This window comes from Coenobita brevimanus, chromosome 69, assembly GCF_032717465.1.
Source record: "Coenobita brevimanus isolate Jiangsu-jjx chromosome 69, ASM3271746v2, whole genome shotgun sequence".
In the NCBI taxonomy this organism is placed as follows: Eukaryota; Metazoa; Arthropoda; class Malacostraca; order Decapoda; family Coenobitidae; genus Coenobita; species Coenobita brevimanus.
Genome location: NC_137022.1, coordinates 1,095,001 through 1,114,898, shown reverse-complemented (window position 1 = coordinate 1,114,898; position 19,898 = coordinate 1,095,001). Strand labels below are relative to the sequence as shown.

General features: G+C 43.3%; 1 protein-coding gene across 1 annotated transcript in view; it reads right to left on the bottom strand.

The window, feature by feature from the left end:
- Nucleotides 1-19,898, bottom strand: part of LOC145406022 (prolyl endopeptidase FAP-like) — a 38,648-nt gene that overhangs the window by 17,715 nt on the left and 1,035 nt on the right. Inside the window, exons 2-8 of the mRNA XM_080277209.1 lie at nt 18,082-18,126; nt 12,957-13,152; nt 7,801-7,895; nt 4,836-4,910; nt 3,467-3,519; nt 1,444-1,655; nt 301-452 (exon numbers count right to left, since the gene is read on the bottom strand). Coding sequence (XP_080133335.1) covers nt 301-452; nt 1,444-1,655; nt 3,467-3,519; nt 4,836-4,910; nt 7,801-7,895; nt 12,957-13,152; nt 18,082-18,126 — 828 coding nt within the window. The remainder of the gene's footprint in view (nt 1-300; nt 453-1,443; nt 1,656-3,466; nt 3,520-4,835; nt 4,911-7,800; nt 7,896-12,956; nt 13,153-18,081; nt 18,127-19,898) is intronic.

Here is a 19,898-nt window from a genome sequence, read left to right as displayed (position 1 = left end):
TGTTGTGGTGTGGTGTGATGTGGTGAAATGAAGGTTGGCGTGGTGTGTGTGATGCCGTGTGTGTGGTATTCTGAGCTGTTATCAATGGTTGTGGTGTGGTGTGGTATGCATAAGGTAGAGAGATGTGGTATGAGATAGAGTGATGTGCTTCGAGTAATATGGTGTGGTGTGGTGTGATGTGATGGCGTGACAGTGGTGGTATGCTATTTACGGTAAGGTGGGTTACAGGCTGTGGTATTGTGGTGGTGGTGGTGGTGGTGGTGGTGGTGGTGGTGTGGTGTGCTGTGGTGTGGTACTCACGGTGGGATATCTGAAGGTTTGGACGGTGGGGTACAGGTGGTGGGAGTACTGCAGCACGGGCAGCTCTCTCACGCCGGACTCATTGAAGGACGCAGCCGCTAGGAACTGTCCATTGGGTCCCGGCCACACTGCTTTGTCTTGCCCCAGGATCTCTGCAGGAAGGACAGTCGGTATTAGAGGCATGGCAGCGTTCTTAAAGGATCAAAGGACATCTGTAAGACACCACTATCTTCTAAGGAACTATGCACCTGTACGAGTCCATACTATTCTTTTCAGGGACTATGAGAATCGCAAAATATAATGTGACACTGTTCTCTCTACGGTATTATGTGCAGTATGTGATGTGACTTCAGACCTGCACACGCGTTACACTGACGTTCATGCCATATTTTTACCGGCGTCCATGGTGGGGGTGATATCACAGGACATGGATGCATGAGTGGGGACTGGAGGCTGAAGATAAACCTGGTGCCATGGCTGGGGAGGAAGGGCACCTCAGGGACTTATTTTAGAATTACGTTAAGGATTCCTTTAACAGGGCCTTTTCATGCCTGCTAATTGTTTTCAGGATATGCTATGTCATTAATTTTGTCCTCTAGCCTGTTATTATGTACTCAAGTCATTCAGGTCAATACAAGTAATGCAATTTTCTTCGGGTGGTACCTAATTGTTCTGGCTAATATTGGTAATATCACTCGTCCGGATTTTAGTTACTCATTCAGTACTATTGTCTTGATGCATCACTCAGCACACTGACAATATTTTACACTACATGCAATACATAGCTAGGACAATAAACTGCTGTCTTGTCTTCCTTTTGCGACGAACTGTAGGATCTCTTTTGAGCCTGCATATATATATATATATATATATATATATATATATATATATATACAGTATATGTCTACCTACCTATATACATACATACATACATATCTACAGCATCTACCTATCTATACCATTCTGCCCTATGACAATACAGTAGAGTTTTACACCACGCCGAGATGCCAGGGCACTGGCGGCAGCATATTTATTAAAAAAAAAAAAAAAAAAAAAAAAAAAAAAAAAAATCCTCCAGTCACTTCCTGTGGATGGAGCTCATGCGTGCCTGGGCCACTTACAGCAGGACACAGTGTGACTCACCCTCATAGAGGAGGTCCGGGACGCCATTATATAGAAGGTCTGGCACTGCGTCATCGGTGAGGACTATGGGCGTGGCGGTGGGTGAGGGCAGGAGGTAGATGTTGGCGTCATGCACCACCACCAGGGCGGCGCCACTCTCACCCACCCACCCTGCGTATTGGTACCGCGGCTGCCCTACCTCCTCCCGCCACAGCTTGAGTGGGTAGTAGTGGCTGAACAAGGATAAAAAGATGGATTGTATTTATTTAGGGAGCAAAAAGAGGAATCACGTTCTTGCATGAAGGATTTTAATTCATGCCTGCCGTGGGAAGGAAGAATGCTTATAGATTTATGTTTATCGCTGGCGGGGAAGATTAGATTTATGCTACACAGGCAAGGAAAAGAGAAAGAATGTCTAGATTTATACCCATCAACTATACAAAGCAAGAAGCAGGCAGGAAAAGTCAATAAGATAAGGATAACGAAGAGGAAGACTTAGATTTATGGCTCTACAGGATTAACTTCTCAAGTGGGATCGAGTTATTCCATCGACTTGTATGCTAATCAGGGGTTCCAATCTCATCCCTCGTCACTGCTTCCCCGTTCTTACTTCATCTATAGGTTTCGATCCTTGATCACTTCTTTAACTTCCTTACCTTCCATACCTCACTTTATCACACACTTATTTACCATACCTATCCACCTCCTTAGCCCACCACTTCTCCTATCCCCACACTACATAATACTTATTTACCATACTATTTCGTGCTGGAAAAAGGCCTCTTCTCTCGGTGACACTGGCATAACCGAGCGGATCTACTGCCCTGTTATTCATACGTCCCTCAACCGCCTCCCTATCCTCCGAAAGGATGGTGGACTGCAGGAGGGTATCTTCATCCTGCAGTCCACTGGGTTCACATTCAGATGAGCCTAGGGTTGCAACTCCTACTAATACCCTACTTAATCTAACCTTTATCTGCCCAGCCGTACCATCTACTTCCTCTCTCTTCCTTAATTCACTCCTGTAGCGAATAATCATGTTTCTTGTCCTATCCACTCTTCGCAACCCACATACGTTCCTCCACAGCCTCATTTCCACCTCTCTCTCTCTCTCTCTCTCATCTCACGTCTATACATCAATAAGACACCTTAATACAAGACTCCCGCAGACCCTTTGCTCAGATCTTCATTTAGTTTCAAGGCCTTCATAGCACCAATCACTTTCCTATCCTCAGCCGCTCTACTGTCTATTTCCTTTGCAGATTTACCTCCATTTTCTATTACTGCATCGAGGTACTAAAACTCATTCACTAATTTAAGTCTCTCTCCCTTCAGCAGTACATCACACTGGGTTACCTCTTCTCATAACACTCATCACTTTACCCTTATCGATATTTGATTTCACGCCGATCACAGAAAGGAAGAAAACGATGGATCAGCCTGCAAAGGGACGCTACTGAAAAGCAAAACGACATATGAGGTTTGAGAAAGACCACCCTTCAAAGAAAATCAGCGTCCCCACCCATCTCCACAACTCGACTCTCTCTCTCTCACACACACACACACACACACACACACACACACACACACACACACACACAATGACCTCTTGTTACGCTACCATACTTTTTTGTAATCAATCAGTAAACCTATTTTTGCACGCGCGGCACTCCCATCATTCTTCTTTACTACATTCAACACTTCCATCCACGCCATACATACCTAAACTCTTCCATTCTTTCCGCCTTGTTTCCCTACCATAAGCTTCTTCCACATCCACACTCATGCTGACCACTCCTTCCCACATTCGTTGTTTACTATCCGTCTGACGTAAAGATTTGAATCATCCCCGAACCCTCCTGTTCACCCCTCGCAAAGCGTTCAAATATCTTCCTTTACTATTTTTTTTTATTATTATTACTATTATTATTATTATTATTATTATTATCTTCCCTACATCACTCAGGAACTCATAAGCAGCACTAATAAACGCAAGACTAGAAGTTGTGAGATCAAATATTTTCGTTTACCAGATGCGACTTACTCTGTAGTGACGTCATATATGCTGTACTCCGCCGTCCGCGTGTACAACCGACCCTGGAGGGGGGGGAAGACACTTTAGAAATTTCACAAGTCGAAAATACAGGGTGTCCACAAAAACACTCCCTGATTTCAAACTGGTATAACATGTAACTTTATTGTAATAATCTTTCACAGTTAGTAGCTTCAGATGCAGGATTTCATTCAGTTTCATGTGGTATAGGGTAGCAGTAAAGGCACTCAATGTGCGCCCCTCTGGTTGCTCGGCAAACATCGATGCGATAGTCCAGTTCGGTCCAGACGCTCTACAGCATATCTGGAGTTATCGTGCGAACTGCTTCAGTGATCGAAATTTTCAGCTCCTCCAGGGTTGCAGGTAGTGGTGGTAGGTAAACTGTGCTCTTCATGTACCCCCAAAGAAAGAAGTCACAGACAGTTAGGTCCGGTGACCTCGCAGGCCACTTGCAGAACACCTGATCATCTCGTCCAGCACGACCAATCCATCTGTTTGGCAGGTGCTCATTGAGAAATATCCTGACAGCGAGATGTCAGTGCCTTTAATGCTACCCTATACCACATGAAACTGAATGAAATCCTGCATCTGAAGCTACTAACTGTGAACGATTATTACAATAAAGTTACATGTTATACCAGTTTGAAATCAGGGAGTGTTTTTGTGAACACACTGTATTTTAAGAATTCACAATTTTTTATACTAACAAAGCCGAAACTTGTAAAAAAGGAAAGAAAAAAAATCGCTCCTGAATACTAATGCAGCCTAACTAACATGAGGAAGAACACAATCATTTTCACTCCAACAGTATGATGGTCTTTTTATATTACTCCATCTCCAGACGATTTGAAGCGGCCTGGGAGGGGTTTTTGGAACTCAGGGGTATTGATAAAATCTGCGGTGAGGTGAGATTGCTCAGGCTAAACAGACTGGGACTGATGAACGACAAAAACATGTGTATGTGTGCGTGTATGTATGTATTTGTGTGTGTGCGTTTATGTATTTGTGCGTGTGTGCGTGTATGTATGTAATTGTGTATGTGTGCGTGTATGTATGTATTTGTGTGTATGTGTGTGTGTATGTATGTATGTATGTGTGTGTGCGTGTATATATGTATTTGTGTGTATGTGTGCGTGTATGTATGTATTTGTGTACAGTATGTGCACGTGTGCATGTGTGTGTATGTCTGCATGTGTTGCGTATGTGTATGTCTTCACGTGCTGCGTATGTGTATGTAGCTGTGCATGTCTGCGCGTATGTGTGTGTATGTGTGTGTGCGTGTTCCTCCCTCTCACTGCAAGCCATACTCGCATATACTTAATGTGTACGTGTATGAATGTGTATGTATGTGCGTTGTTACCTTAATGACGTCATGCACCAGCAGCACGTATCGTAGGTCAGGCGATACAGTGAACTCCGCCGCGCCTGTCTGATGCTGAAAAGAGAAAGAAAAAGAAAATGAAAGACTAGAGTGGCTGAACCGAAACCACATCAGTACGGGTTGCTCAGAACTTTAAAAATAGGTAAATAGGACTAAAAATAAGGAAATAGGACTAAAAAATAGGGAAATATTACTAATAATAGGGGAAACAGGACTAAAAATAGGGGAAATAGGACTAATATGAAAATAGGACTAAAAATAGGGAAACGACTAAAACGGGAAATAGGACTACAAATAGGGGAAATAGGACTATAAATAGGGGAAATAGGACTAATAATGGGAAAATCGCACTAAAATAGGGAAATAGGACTAAAAATAGGGGAAATAGGACTAAAATAGGGGAAATAGGACTAAAAATAGGGGAAATAGGACTAAAAATAGGGGAAATAGGACTAAAAATAGGGGAAATAGGACTAAAAATAGGGGAAATAGGACTAAAAATAGGGAAACGGGACTAAAACAGGGGAAATAGGACTAAAACAGGGGAAACAGGACTAAAATAGGGGAAACAGGACTAAAAATAGGGGAAATAAGACTAAAAAATAAGGAAATAGGACTAAAATAAGGGAAATAGGACTAAAAATAGGGGAAATAGGACTAAAAATAGGGGAAATAGGACTAAAAATAAGGGAAATAGGACTAAAATAAAGGAAATAGGACCAAAAATAGGGAAATAGGACTAAAAATAGGGGAAATAGGACTAATATGGAAAAAAAAATAGGGGAAATAGGGCTAAAATAGGGGAAATAGGACGACAAATAGGGAAACAGGAAAATAGTACTAGTTTTAAATGGAATTAGGTGTGTTTTGGATGGTTCAATTTAGCGATAATATTTAAACTTTGAAAATAATTTAAGTTCAAGAAGGCGAATATCCAGTACGGCGGTTTTTACGTTACATTTCAAACACAGGATCGTAGATTATGGAAATACAATTGTACCAGAGAATATATTTTATGCCACACGGTTATACAGCAAAGGGGATATACTACGGCTGTTCCGGGATGATATATTTGCACCCCCGGAGACACCAGCTGGGGCGGAACAGAGGAGGGGTCCGCGCCCAACCGTTTCCTCCTCAGCTTCTCTTCAACACGTAGACGGAAGGAAAGAATAAATAACCAGAAACAGCAATACATGTTTGAAAATGCTTTATCGTATACCTTTGGCCTTATTAGTGATGCTTTGTGATTTGTGGCTGTAAAAGAAATTAAAATAATGTATATATATCTTTCTATTTTGCTGGGAATTTAAAATGAATGTTGTGAACTAAAAAAAAAAAAAATAACGCATAATTCTGGACCTCCCTTTTGGCAGTTTGGATTCAGTACTGGTTATTCACTGCATCTATCTATCTATCAATCACTCTATTTATCTATGTATTTTTAACCCTTATTACCGTTATCGGGAGCGTAGGACCCTGAGGCTAGGCCACTCACTTCAGATAATTCAGGCAAAAGTGATCCCTCGCGCTCCCCTGAATAGCATTATAGTTACAGTAACCTCCCAGTCGCCTTTTGATTATTAACTCCTGTAAATGCCCACACCACCAGGACCCGTTTTCTCCTTAGCACCTCTTCCTTAGCGATTTATTTTTGGATACGGCCGGTTAATATCCTTCTTGCACGTTTTCTATTCAGTCTAAGGCGATGTTTGAATGATTTATGAGACACTGAGTAGGTAAGTGAGGTGTGATAAGCAAAATAAGTCGCCTAAGAAAAGGTGTTAGGGAGCATGGTTGGTTAGTATAGCTCTTTGCACCATTTTTGTTCTTTTTTAAACTAGGGAAGTCTAGGAGAGAGAGAGAGAGAGAGAGAGAGAGAGAGAGAGAGAGAGAGAGAGAGAGAGAGAGAGAGAGCGAGAGAGAGAGAAGACCATCCTAGGAAAACAAATATAGCGTGTAATTCAAAATGGTATACAGAACTTATATACAGCCGCTGGTCGCAAAGTAAGATTTATTTTTGCAGGAAACACAACGAAAAATGAGAGCAGAATCACCCTGTCTCTTACGTTCTTCTTAGTTACGACAGGAAATATCATCGTAACTCATATTCTCGATGATGCAGGAGACTTCGCAACGCTTTTCCCTAAGAGATTCATTTTCTGTACTTTCCTGTTCCTTTGTATTTGTTTGTCTGTTATAACCGTATTCGGCATTAATAATATACTAGAGGATATTAAGAAGTAATGTGAACAATAAATAGCTTAGGATGAGGTGTTACGACGAAAAAAATCTTCGTGAATCCCAGGGAGATGTCTTAACACATCTCCCTAAGCGATTTTCCTGACACCTACTCTTGCACGTCACTCATGCAAATAATATCAGTGTTAATATATAAATAACACACAAGCCGAGGTGAAGGTTTAATATGCAAAATAAATCGCCGAGGAAGAGGTCTTGCGAAATCTCCCAAACTATCGGGAGTACGGCTATTTTTGTTTACGTCTCCCGTTTTCTTGTCGGTATGGGAGACTCCGTAGTTCTTGTTCCTCGGCGATACACTTTCCATCTTACGTCATATTTCCTCTTGTATTTAGGTGTATCTTTTTAATATCAACATAATTTGCATCAGTACGATAAATGAGGATAATGAGGTGTAATGTGCGTATTAAATCGCCAAGGAAAGGGAACTACGAAATCTCCAAATCGACTCAAAACATAGCCCTGCGTCTCTCACCAGCGCGATGTTGAATTGAATTGAAATATTTATTGTTGTAAAGGGAATAATACAACAAAAGAAGGTGTTCGTGACGAGGGTGATGCTGGTACTGGAGTTGGTAGGAAAAACGGGGATAATGAGGTGTAATGTGCCAAATAAATCACCGGGGAAACGGAGCTACGAAATCTCCAAATCGACTCAAAACACAAGCCTTGCGTCTCTCACCAGCGCGATGTTAGTGACGAGGGTGATGTTGGTGCTGGAGTTTGTATCTAGAAGGCGTATTCCTTCCCCCTCGGATAGGTACGCCAGCTTGTGTTCTGTTGGAGGCGAGGAGATGGGAGTCAGGTGGAAAAAAAGGTACATGTTAGGTAGAAAAAGATGTTGTTATAAGTGATAGCCTTCCATCCTGCCTGTCTTCCTAACTCATTATCCGCTTCACTCGTGAGACGTTTTATATTACTACTGCTACTGCTGCTGGTGCTACTACTGCAACTACTACTACTACTACTGCTACTATTACTACATCATCAACTACTACTACATCATCTTTTCTACTAGTGCTACTATATCATCTTCTACTTCATCATCTTCTACTACTACTGCTACTACTTAATCGTCTTCTTTTAGTGGTAGTAGTAATAATAATAGTAGTAGCAGTAGTAGTAGTAGTAGTAGTAGTACGCTTGCTATTCACAGACTAAAGTGTACACCATGAAGAACCATCGAACTGAAAGGCGTTACATAATTGAGTACAGTATTCTTGCGTCTCCCCTTCACTACCTCCGTTTTCTCTTATTCTACATTCCATAGATGGCAGCAGTAACAACAACAAATTCGGTTCTCTGGCTGAAGGGGTAAATATCCACACAAAATATTACTGAAACAAAGAAGGTGTTACATAATAGACTACAGTATTCTTGAGTCTCCCCTTCAATGCCCCGGTTTCTGTTATTCTGAATTGCACAGATGACAGTAACAACAAATTCGGTCCTCTGGCTGAAGGGGTAAATATCAACACAAAATATTACAGAAGCAGAGAATATTCATACTAAAAACAGGCCTTACAGGAGAATATCGATTTTTAAACCGAAAATAAAAGAGAAATCGTTAAGGAAGACAGTGGTGTGGGAATTTATGATGATGATGATAATGCTCTTTGTAAGGTTTAAAAAAAAATAATAATCACCAGGATATAAGAAGAATAAATACACATAATACATAATGTTAAAAGAATTAGAGTGTTTTTGATCACGTGACTATAAGGTTGCTCTGGTAAAAATGAGAGAGAGAGAGAGAGAGAGAGAGAGAGAGAGAGAGAGAGAGAGAGAGAGAGAGATTCCACCATCCCTGGCAGAGTGAGGGCGGCCGTATTCTTCGTAACAATTTAAAATCAAACGTATTCTTCGTCACTCGCGTATGTTTTCTACAGGAAGAACTACACAGGAGGCGATTTCTTCCCTCCTTTCCCTGACCTTCCTACAAAAAATAATTATAACCTGCAGTATTTTCGTCTTTCGTGGTTTGTCCATGTGGAGACGATGGAGAGTGAGAGACTGACGAGGAGAGTGTATGTGAGCGAGGTGGAGGGGGAGGTCAAGGATGAGATGGAGGGATGGAGTAGAGAGGCATATGAGAGAGGGGAGTGTGAGCTGGGAACAGGACAGTAAATTGGCGGGGGACAGGGCGACATGGAGACGATTTGTTTGTGGCCACCCCGTATGGGATTGAGGCGTCTTGCAATAGATAGATAGATAGACCTAAGAATATATTTTTTAAGTTAGGAAAGGAAGAATCGAAAGCCTCCTTGTCCTTCCTGCAATTCAAAACCTGAGTTACGACAGGATTTTGATCGTAAGTGCAAAACTGAATTACGATGGGAATTGATCGTAAGTGCAAAACTGGGGGAGGGGGGAAGCAAAATTATCGTAGGTACAAGGAAGTGAAACGTGGGTGGGATATTCCTAAGAGTTACTGATGTAGGGTTTGCACTGACGTCATCATCTTGGATCCGCCGCCATTACATACCGTGAACGATGTAAACATTTTGACTGAGGTACACAGAAGCGCGGAAACATTTTAAATTTCTCAAACGTGTGCAATTACCTACACGTGGAAAAGTCTACCCAGAGCCCCTACTGTCTATAAGGATAGCCTGAAACAAGAAGGAAAGGAGCGTTATGCTGGAAAAATGAGAATAACTGGTGGTGATTCGCACGTAATGACCAACTTAGCTAGTGTCGGGGGATGTGTTTGGTGGGATAGTTACCCCGACGCTGTTAATTTGATTTTCTCACCAGATTCACAAACAGCCGATGATTTGAACAGTTATGAAAGTTTTTGAAGGTTACAATCAGATGGTTTGTACCGGAGAGGGGTTGGAAGCATTAGACCTATTATGTAAGTATGCTATGTTGACATGGCCTAAAACTTCAGTGGAGGAGGAGACTAAAATGGGGGAGGCTAAGATTTTGAACTGGGGGCCCGGCATACCCATTCCTCTTCATCGCTACCTTACGCCGCATTTTCAGGGTAGAACTTTGACTTGCAATAACCCCGGCATCCCCACTCCTCTTCACAGCTGACTTACGCCGCATTTTCGGGGTACGAATTTGACTCGCCATAACGGTCAGGATTATTTCTCCCCCAGTCACGTCCCGGAAACCATAGACTGTGACCGGTTATGGCCGCTCAGACTGGCACAGGAAAATACGTCTACAGGCCACGGTTGGATCTGCCTGTGACACCCCTTCCCCTATTGATGGAGGACTGACTAAAACACTGCCATCTCAAGTGATACGAGGAAAGAAGAATGGATGGATGGATGGATGGATGGATGGATCAAGTGTTGTACCTTCGCTGTCAATCAGAAAAATGAGCTAGGGACGCTTTAGAAGGGGAGAAAAATAACGTCTTTACACATGAGGCAAAACGAGATGAACCGACCGTTATATTCAAATTTAAACCGAGCAAACCAGATACGTTGAAGTGCTCTCTCTCTCTCTCTCTCTCTCTCTCTCTCTCTCTCTGTCTTTGTCTTCGGTGAGTGATAGGATTGTAAGTGCTCTTCTTTCGACTCCTCCCATTTAGACAGCCGTGGAAGGTACACGAATACACCACTTCCACGCAGCGGATGGCGCCACGTGAAATCCCTCCATAACTTCAACCTAGGCATTAATTTTACATGGATCAGACGAATACAAAGAACAGCCCCCTTGACGACGGTGTGTAATCAAAATAATATAAGGAGATTAGCATAGGTTTTGAAAATAGTTGATTAATGGGAAAAATATACAGACTTGGGATTAATCTATGCCAAAATATATCCATCTACGCTTTGACCACTGCGAGATTAATATAACTTTTGGGTAAATAGATAGGCTCACAGGTAAACGGATTGATAGACAGGTGTACAGCGTAGATAGAAAGGTAATTAGCACTCTCAGCCTCCTGTGACTCTAGAAGGAACATAAATCCATCTGCTGTCAGCTGGAATAGATTTGTGTGTGTGTGTGTGTGTGTGTGTGTGTGTGTGTGTGTGTGTGTGTGTGTGTGTGTGTGTGTGTGTGTGTGTGTGTGTGTGCAAAGGAGGAGGAACCAAGGCCAGGAGCCCACAAGACTGTTCCCTCCATGAAAAAACGAAAAACAAGGTAACAGAGAGCCAAATTCAAGATCCGTTCATTTCGAGATGCCTGGACACACTGCGTTTGAAGGACTGGAGATCATAGGCAGTGGGAAAGACAGACAGAGGGAGATAGTTCCAGAGCTGACCTGTTTCTAGAGTTGTTCAAGCCATAGAGGGGTTAAGCACTTCATATGAATTCTTCTTCTTCTACTTCTTCTTCTCTCTCTCTCTCTCTCTCTCTCTCTCTCTCTCTCTCTCTCTTCCTCTCTCTCTCTCTCTCTCCCTCTCTATCCAGCACCGGGATACACAAACGCACTTACGAATAATTCCTGTCGTAACTAAGATGCTGGTTTGGAGGACAGGATAAGGAGGCTGCCGAATCCTCCTCTATGCCTCGTTCTAGCTACATAAACAAATCCGAAGTTACGACACGATTATTACAGCTGGTTATAACTCTTCTGCCACCACGCGAAGGCTCCCCCCCTCTCCGGTACTAGCCAGCAGAGTGAAGATGTTAAATAGGAAGACAAGTGTTTGATGAATAGGGGAAATAGTAAGGCTAGTAATGGCCATGTACTTTACTCTTATTGAAGTCTTCAGATTTTATTCAAGACGGGGGAGCTCTCTAGTGAAAGGGTTAAACGTCTGTCTATCTGTCTATCTATTGCCAGACGCCTTAATCCCGTAATGGTCACAAACTAATCGCCTCCATGTCGCCCTGTCCCCCTCACCATTTCACCGCCCTGCTCCCAGCTCACCACACACCCCTCTCTCATATACCTCTCCACTCCATCCCTCCATCTCATCCTCGGCCTCCCCCTCCCTCTCTCCGCCTCCACCTCACTCACATACACTCTTCTCGTCAGTCTCTCACTTAAACGTAAACCAGAAACTCAAACATAATTACCTCCCAAAATACTATGCTACTTTCACCATAAGCTGGCTCAGTTTTCGTCCTTCCACGGCCTAGTTCACGTGGCTCAGTGGTAGAGGAAAGTGCTATGGTTCTACATCCTCCCCCCTAGCACTTCTTCGTGACTAGCATCATATAGTGTTAATTCTTTGATACTTAGCGTTGAAAAAGGAGGATGGTAATTTTAGGCCAAGTTAAGAGTAAAAACTGATGTTGCATATAAGGAAGATGTGTAAGGGAAACTATCATCATCATCATCATCAACATAATAATAATCTTCATCATCATCATCATCATCACCATCATCATCACCATCCACCTCCTCCTCCTCCTCATCATCATCATCATCACCATCATCCTCCTCCTCCTCATCATCATCACCATCATCATCTTATTAATTAAACACAATAATAATCATCACCATCATCATCATCATCACAATAATAATCTTCATCATCATCATCATCACCTTAATAATCAACACAATAATCATAATAATCATCATTATCATCATCATCATCATCACTCTAGCTTACACAAATCCATGGGTGTAGAATGAAAGCTAAAACACACACACACACACACACACACACACAATATAAGACTCTACCCTATTCACACTCACTTCCACCCCACTAACACCCACCCACACTCACTTCCACCCCACGTACACCCACTTCCACCCCACGTACACCCACCCACACCCACTTCCACCACACGTACACCCACCTACACCCACTTCCACCCCACGTACACTCACCTACACCCACTACCACCCCACGTACACCCACTTCCACCCCACGTACACCCACCAACACCCACTTCCACCCCACGTACACCCACCTGTAACCCACTGGGCGCCCATGGGTGAGGCTATGAGGGATGGGTCTTGTAGGTCCGTGATTTGGAGGCGGCGTCCGTAGAAGGGGGGCGGGGGTTCTTCGACTATGAACGTTGCGATGGTGACGAGGACGAGAACGGACGCGATGATGGCCAGCGAGATGAGAATGCCGCTCCAGTTCCTCTTTGGCCCGTCAGCCTCCTGGTACGGGGTTAGGTGAGATTAGCTGTGAGATTAGCGTGGCGTTGGATTAGGCTGGGTGAGATTAGGTGAGATTAACTTGGCATTGGGTTAGGCTGGATGAGATTAGCGTGGCGTTGAGTTAGGCTGGGTGAGATTAGGCGAGATTAACTTGGCACTGGGTTAGGCTGGATGAGATTAGCGTGGCGTTGAGTTAGGCTGGGTGAAATTCGCTTGGCACTGGGTTAGGCTGGATGAGATTAGGTAAGATTAGCTTGGCGTTTAGGTGAGATTAGGCGAGATTAGGTGAGATTAGCTTGGAGTTTAAGTGAGATTAGCCTTGCCTTGGGTTGGGCTGGGTGAGATTAGCTGTAAGATTAGGTGAGATTAGCCTTGCCTCGGGTTGGGCTGGTTAAGATTAGGTGAGATTAGCTTGGCGTTTAGGTGAGATTAGCCTTGTCTTGGGTTGGGCCGGGTGAGATTAGGTGAGATTAGCCTTGTCTTGGGTTGGGCTGGGTGAGATTAGGTGTGATTAGCTGTGAGATTAGGTGAGATTAGCTTGGGGTTTAGGTGAGATTAGTTTGGCGTTTAGGTGAGATTAGCTGTGAGATTAGCTTGTCGCGTAGGTGAGATTAGCTTGGCGTTTAGGTGAGATTAGTTCTGAGATTAGGTGAGATTAGCTTGGCGTTTAGGTGAGATGAGGTGAGATTAGCTTGGTTTTTTGGTGAGATTAGATGAGATTAGCCTGGCGTTCAGTTTTGTTAGGTGAGATTAGCTAGGCACTGGGTTAGGCTGGGTGGGATTAGCTGAGATTAGCTTGGCATTGGATTGGGTTGGGTGAGATTAGCTGGGATTAGCTTGGTGCTGGGCTAGGCTAGGTATGATTAGGTGAGATTAGCCTGGTGCTGGGTTGAGCTAGGTTAGATGAAGATTACAGTGCTATGCTATCACCCTCTCTCTAGGCTAGGTTAGGGCTAGGCACAGATTAGATGGATGTGTTAGGTGCTTGGAGTGGATTATCAGCACTGGATAGGGTTAGATTTGGCTTATCTCGGTGCTATCTAGGTGTCATCTAAGGTGGCTATCGTGGTGAGGCTAGGTTAGCTTAGATTGGCTAGGTGTGCCCTGTGATAAAGTTAGAATAAGTCGCTATAATGGTTGTGTTAGGTATGGTTAGGGGCGGCTCCCGTTTGATTAGACTGGCTGTGTTAGATTTGGTTTACGTTTGGGTGGTTTATGTTAGGTTAGGTTTGGTTTGGTTTGGTGGGGTTCGGCTGGGTTGATGTAGGTTAGATGAAGCTGGACTGGACTGAGTGAGGTTTGGCTGGGTCTGGGTTGGGTTGGGTTGGATTGGATTGAGTTGTACAGACTGGGTTGGGTTGGGCTGGGGAAGGTTGGGTTAGGCTGGGTTGGTTTGGTTTGTCTTGGTTTGGTTTGGGTTGGGTTGGGTTGAGTTAGGTTGGGTTCGGTTAGGTTGGGCTGTGTTGGGTTGGATTAGATTGGGTTGGGTTAGGTTAGGTTAGGTTAGGTTGGGTTGGGTTGGGTTGCGTTGGATTGAGTTTGGTTAGGTTAGGTTGGGTTGGATTAGGTTAGGTTAGATTGGGTTGGGTTGGGTTGGGTTAGGCTAGGTAAGTGCAGAGTGGGTTGTTTGGGAGACCGAAACGTTGATGACCGATTATGATTAACGAATGTGTGAGAAAACGAGAGATGGAAATTGAGGGAACAAAAGAAATGAGAAATAAGGGAAACAGATGAAGTATGCACATGACCTTTTCTTTTTTCAATCTTTAAGTTGATAGTTGGCGGTGTGGTACAATTTTTCCTGTGAGTTGTTTGGTTTGTGAGGTGGGAGAGTTGTTTTTCTTATTTGTTCTGATTTGGTTAGGTTAGACTGGGATGGGATATGCAAGACTTGATTTAGTTTGGTTAATGTGTGACAAGTTAATGTCAGTTTGGGAGGGTGTAACCGTATCTAATTAGCGAAGGTTAAAATGACAGCGTCGATTAAAGACAGGTGAGTGTGGATTGCTTTGAATAAATTACGAGGTAGAGTAGCTTGAATTTAAGTAGTATTTTTAAGGTTAGAGTTGGTTTAATGATAATAATGAAGGTTAAACTCGCCCCATGAAAGAGCCGAAATATGAAACTACACATACACAGCACCAAGATACCCCACCCTGATACACCACTCCCTCCAGTACACTTACACCATACATAGAGCTGGATCATGTAATGAAATGAAAAGAGCTGGTCAGGATAACTTTCGAGTGAGTTGGTTGTGTGTCAGGAGGAAACTTAAGTGGGGGAATTACACACATATACAAAACCTGTATTTAACCCGCCGCGTGCCAGTGCCGTTTTAAAACGGTCTAACGAAAATCTGCGGTCAGTGCCAGTGCCGTTTTAAAATGGTTTAAAATTAAAACATTCACTGTGACCACATTTTTCAAGATTTGCAAGTAAAAATTGGCAGGTATGTATGTTAACTGTTCCTCTATCATGCCCCAGGTGGTCAAGGCCAAACACCCACTCACTCCCCCCTCACACTCGCTCTGCCTCACTCTACCTGTGTGCCTCATCCAGTGCTGTACATAGTGAAGGCATGTTGTAAATATTTTCACGTAAGTGAAGGGTCTATAAATAGTGAAATCAAGTTGTAAATATTTTCTTGTAAGTGTAAGAACTGTACATAGTGATGTCAAGCCGTAAATACCTTCTTGTAAGTGCCAGGACTGTTCATAGTGAAGTCAGGTTGTACCTATCTTCAAGTCAGTGTAAGACAATGCATTCACAGTGAAAGAGACACAAATTGTGACAGATGTTGAAGTAAAAAAATCAGAAAAGTGTACTGAACATTGCTATACCTTCCCAACATAAATGCCCGCGTCTACCTTTCATAGAAAACGGCTTTCTCTCACCTACGTGGCAAGCATGAGAGAACGGGAATACCTGTATACATGTATGCAGGACTCAATAAAACCCATTTCTGAGCTTTGGCGAGTATTTTAATGGTGAAATTCGTTCATTTCACATCAAACTCTATCATTTAAGCCAATTAAGAAAAGGTAAAGAAAATGGCTGGCACGGGGGTGACCAATAGGGCTAAAAATAGCTGGCACGTGGTGGGTTAATGTGAACCCAGCACAATTTCAGCTCAACTTGGACCCTGTTTAGGCTCAATTTACGGCTGAACCTCTTATACCAATAAACACAGACTGACATTTTGACTAGGACGTATGCAAGCAGGTGAGGTTGAATGGCACTGCAAAGGTGATATACAGGTGTGCTTGTTGCTTAATTGTAGTACAGTGTTATTTACCTGGACATAAGTGTATTACTGATAGTGTTGGCACCTGATGCAGTTTTTATGGGTTTTAGTTATTAACCATTTGGTTAAAAATTTATTATATATACAGAGTTAATTAGCGGTACATTTATCGAGAGAGAGAGAGAGAGAGAGAGAGAGAGAGAGAGAGAGAGAGAGAGAGAAGTGGGCAGGTAAAGGTAAGGTTAGGATCGCCTCATTGGACAGGTAATGTTGCTGTTAGTGCTAATGAAATCCAATGCACCCCACACCCTCCTCACCCCCACCCCATTAACCACTTAACCACCCCCACACCACCCCCACTCCTGCCAGCCGGGTCCTGCAAGCCACACCACTAAGCCATTCCCCACAACAACACATTAAGGTGCAACAGAAAGCCACCTGGTAAAGCATCACCTGTCCAACATTTCAACATTTACTAGCGGTGTTATTTCCCGTACTGCGTGGGAAACATGTACAGTAACAACAGACATGGAAGCCTTACACAACCACACTGAAAGCCATTCCTATAGTCGCGGCGCACAACTCTGAGGTTGTCATTATCGTACCCCGGCAACCTACCATCCAAAAGTGCGTCCAAGTTCGTATCATATTATACGCGAATCATATTATTATGCACGAATATATTATACACGAATATTATTATACACGATTCACTTGCGTCTCATGTTATACACGAAATGGGACACACTTTTGAATGGTACATTGCCAGGGTACGATAATGACAACCTCAGAGTCGTGCGCTGCGACTATAGTAATTTTCAAAGTCTCGTCCTATGTAGGTTGTATCAAATCCCTCCCCCCCCACACACACTCAAGGATGTCAATTTAGCTGATGTCTGTCAACTCTATGACACTCAGACAGCTCCCACATCACCCTGGGTTAAGCCACCGTCCAAAGCCACTCACAAAGCCAGATCTGCGGTGTTCTCTGTCAAGCCACTCTCACAAGCTCCTGTAAGCCATATACATCAACTCGATGACACCTAGGGAGCTCCCACTTCGCCCTGAGTTAAGCCACTATCCAAAGCCACTCACAATGCCAAATTTGCGGTCTTCTCTGTTAAGCCACTCTCTCAAGCTCCTGTAAGCCACATAGATATCCTGTACAAAGCAACAAGTAGGCTCTCTGTGTTTTAGGTTACTCCTAAAAGCAATGTTACACCACGTCTTCAAGTCAGTCCTCAATGCCGAATTAATGTCACAGGTCAAGAAGTCACTATTTTATGTCACTACTCCAAAGCCACGCGTTACAATCAGTCAGACACTTAACGAGCACATTTGGCAGTCACATGAACATTAGAGGTGATTAGCCCAAGCGAGTTTTATTGACGGATGTGCTTGGCCGATTAATCAGAGCCATTGTTGACCCGCTCGGGCCGATGGCGTCAGATTACTCCCCGTTACCAGATGACCCGATTCAGATTTCTAAAGCAGCCTGTTTATGAAGGGGGGTTAATGAAGGCTAGATCTAACCCCCTGGTATTCCAAAAGGCCTCACTCAGCTGAAGAAAATCGTCTGGAAACGGGAAACGCAACACCATCGCAGCGCGCGGGGCAAACCAACAGCTTGAAGCCACATCCCGGGCACAGAAGCATCTCCAGCCTTCCTTACCCCTTACCATGAGATCCTGTCTCCTGAGGTACTCTAAATAGTCTAGGTAGCTCTGAGGGACACGGGCATAGGCAGGGACGGGCACCGCACACCAATTCCAAAAAGGGGAGGAAGAGAACAGGTTAAAGCTGGGGCGGGCTTGGGTACACGTGGGCATGGGACGAGGGAAAAGGGGAAAAAAATGATGACATGTGGCATTTGTAATCACAGGCTCTGGAGATTTGGGACGAAATGGAGAGGTAGGAGATGAGAGGTGGCATTTGAAGTCATTGATTCTGTAGGTAAGGGACGAAACAGAAGGAGATAAAAGATGAGACATGGCATTCGTGGTGATAGAGTCTGGAGACGGGACGAGACGAAGAGAGATACCAGATGAGAGATGGCAATTGTAGCGACAGATTCTGGTGATAAGGGACGAAGAGAGAGAACAGATGAGAGGTGGCATTTGTAGTTGTAGAAAGAGACGAATTGAAAAAGAGATGAGACAGATGAAAAGTGGCACTGAAAGGAAGGGAAAATATTTTATGATTTTGTTTAGGCACGTTTAGAGAGAGAGAAAAAAAGGTTTATACTCAAATACATTATTGGAGAAAAGGGTTTACATTGAGGTAATTAAGTAAAGGATTAAATATTTACTTTAAGGCTAAGTTTACGGTATACTAACTCATTTATTTTACACAGGAACCATCAAAACAAGTCTTTACTAACACTTTACACTTAAATACTACACCTTCCTTTACTGACTTACTTCACCTGTTGACATGATGCGCAAAAGTGATCACCGGATATTATGGTCTATCTGTCTATTTGTCTACCTACTGCCAGACGCCTTAATCCCCTATGGGGTGGCCACAAACAAATCGCCTCCATGTCGTCCTGTCCCCCGCCATGTCACTGCCCTGCTCCCAGCTCACACACATTCCCTCTCTCATATACCTCTCCACTCCATCCCTCCATCTCATCCTTGGCCTCCCCTTCCCTTTCCCCCCCTCCACCTCATGCACATTCACTCTCCCCGTCAGTCCCTCATCAGCTATTAAGGTGCTTTAGCAAAATAAATCGCTAAAAAAAAAAAAACACTGTGGAATGCTGACTACACAACAAAACACACTATGGAATGCTAACTACACAAATAAAACACCGTAGGGAATGCCAACTACACAATAAAACACTGCAGAATGCTACCTACACTACCAAACACCCTATAAAATGCTACCTACACAATAAAACACTACAGAATGCTACCTACACTTCTAAACACACTACAGAATGCTACCTACACTTCCAAACACCCTACAGAATGCTACCTACACTACCAAACACCCTACAGAATGCTACCTACACTACCAAACACCCTATAAAATGCTACCTACACAATAAAACACTACGGAATACTAACTACACTTCTACACACCCTATGGAAAGCTACCTACACTACCAAACACACTATAAAATGCTACCTACACTACCAAACACACTATAAAATGCTACCTACACTACCAAACACCCTATAAAATGCTACCTACACTACCAAACACACTATAAAATGCTACCTACACTACCAAACACACTATAAAACGCTACCTACACTACCAAACACCCAATAAAACGCTACCTACACTACCAAACACCCTATAAAACGCTACCTACACTACCAAACTCACTATAAAACGCTACCTACACTACCAAACACACTATAAAACGCTACCTACACTACCAAACACTATAAAACGCTACCTACACTACCAAACACACTATAAAATGCTAACAACACTTCCAAACACCACAGAATGCTACCTACACTTCCAAACACACTACAGAATG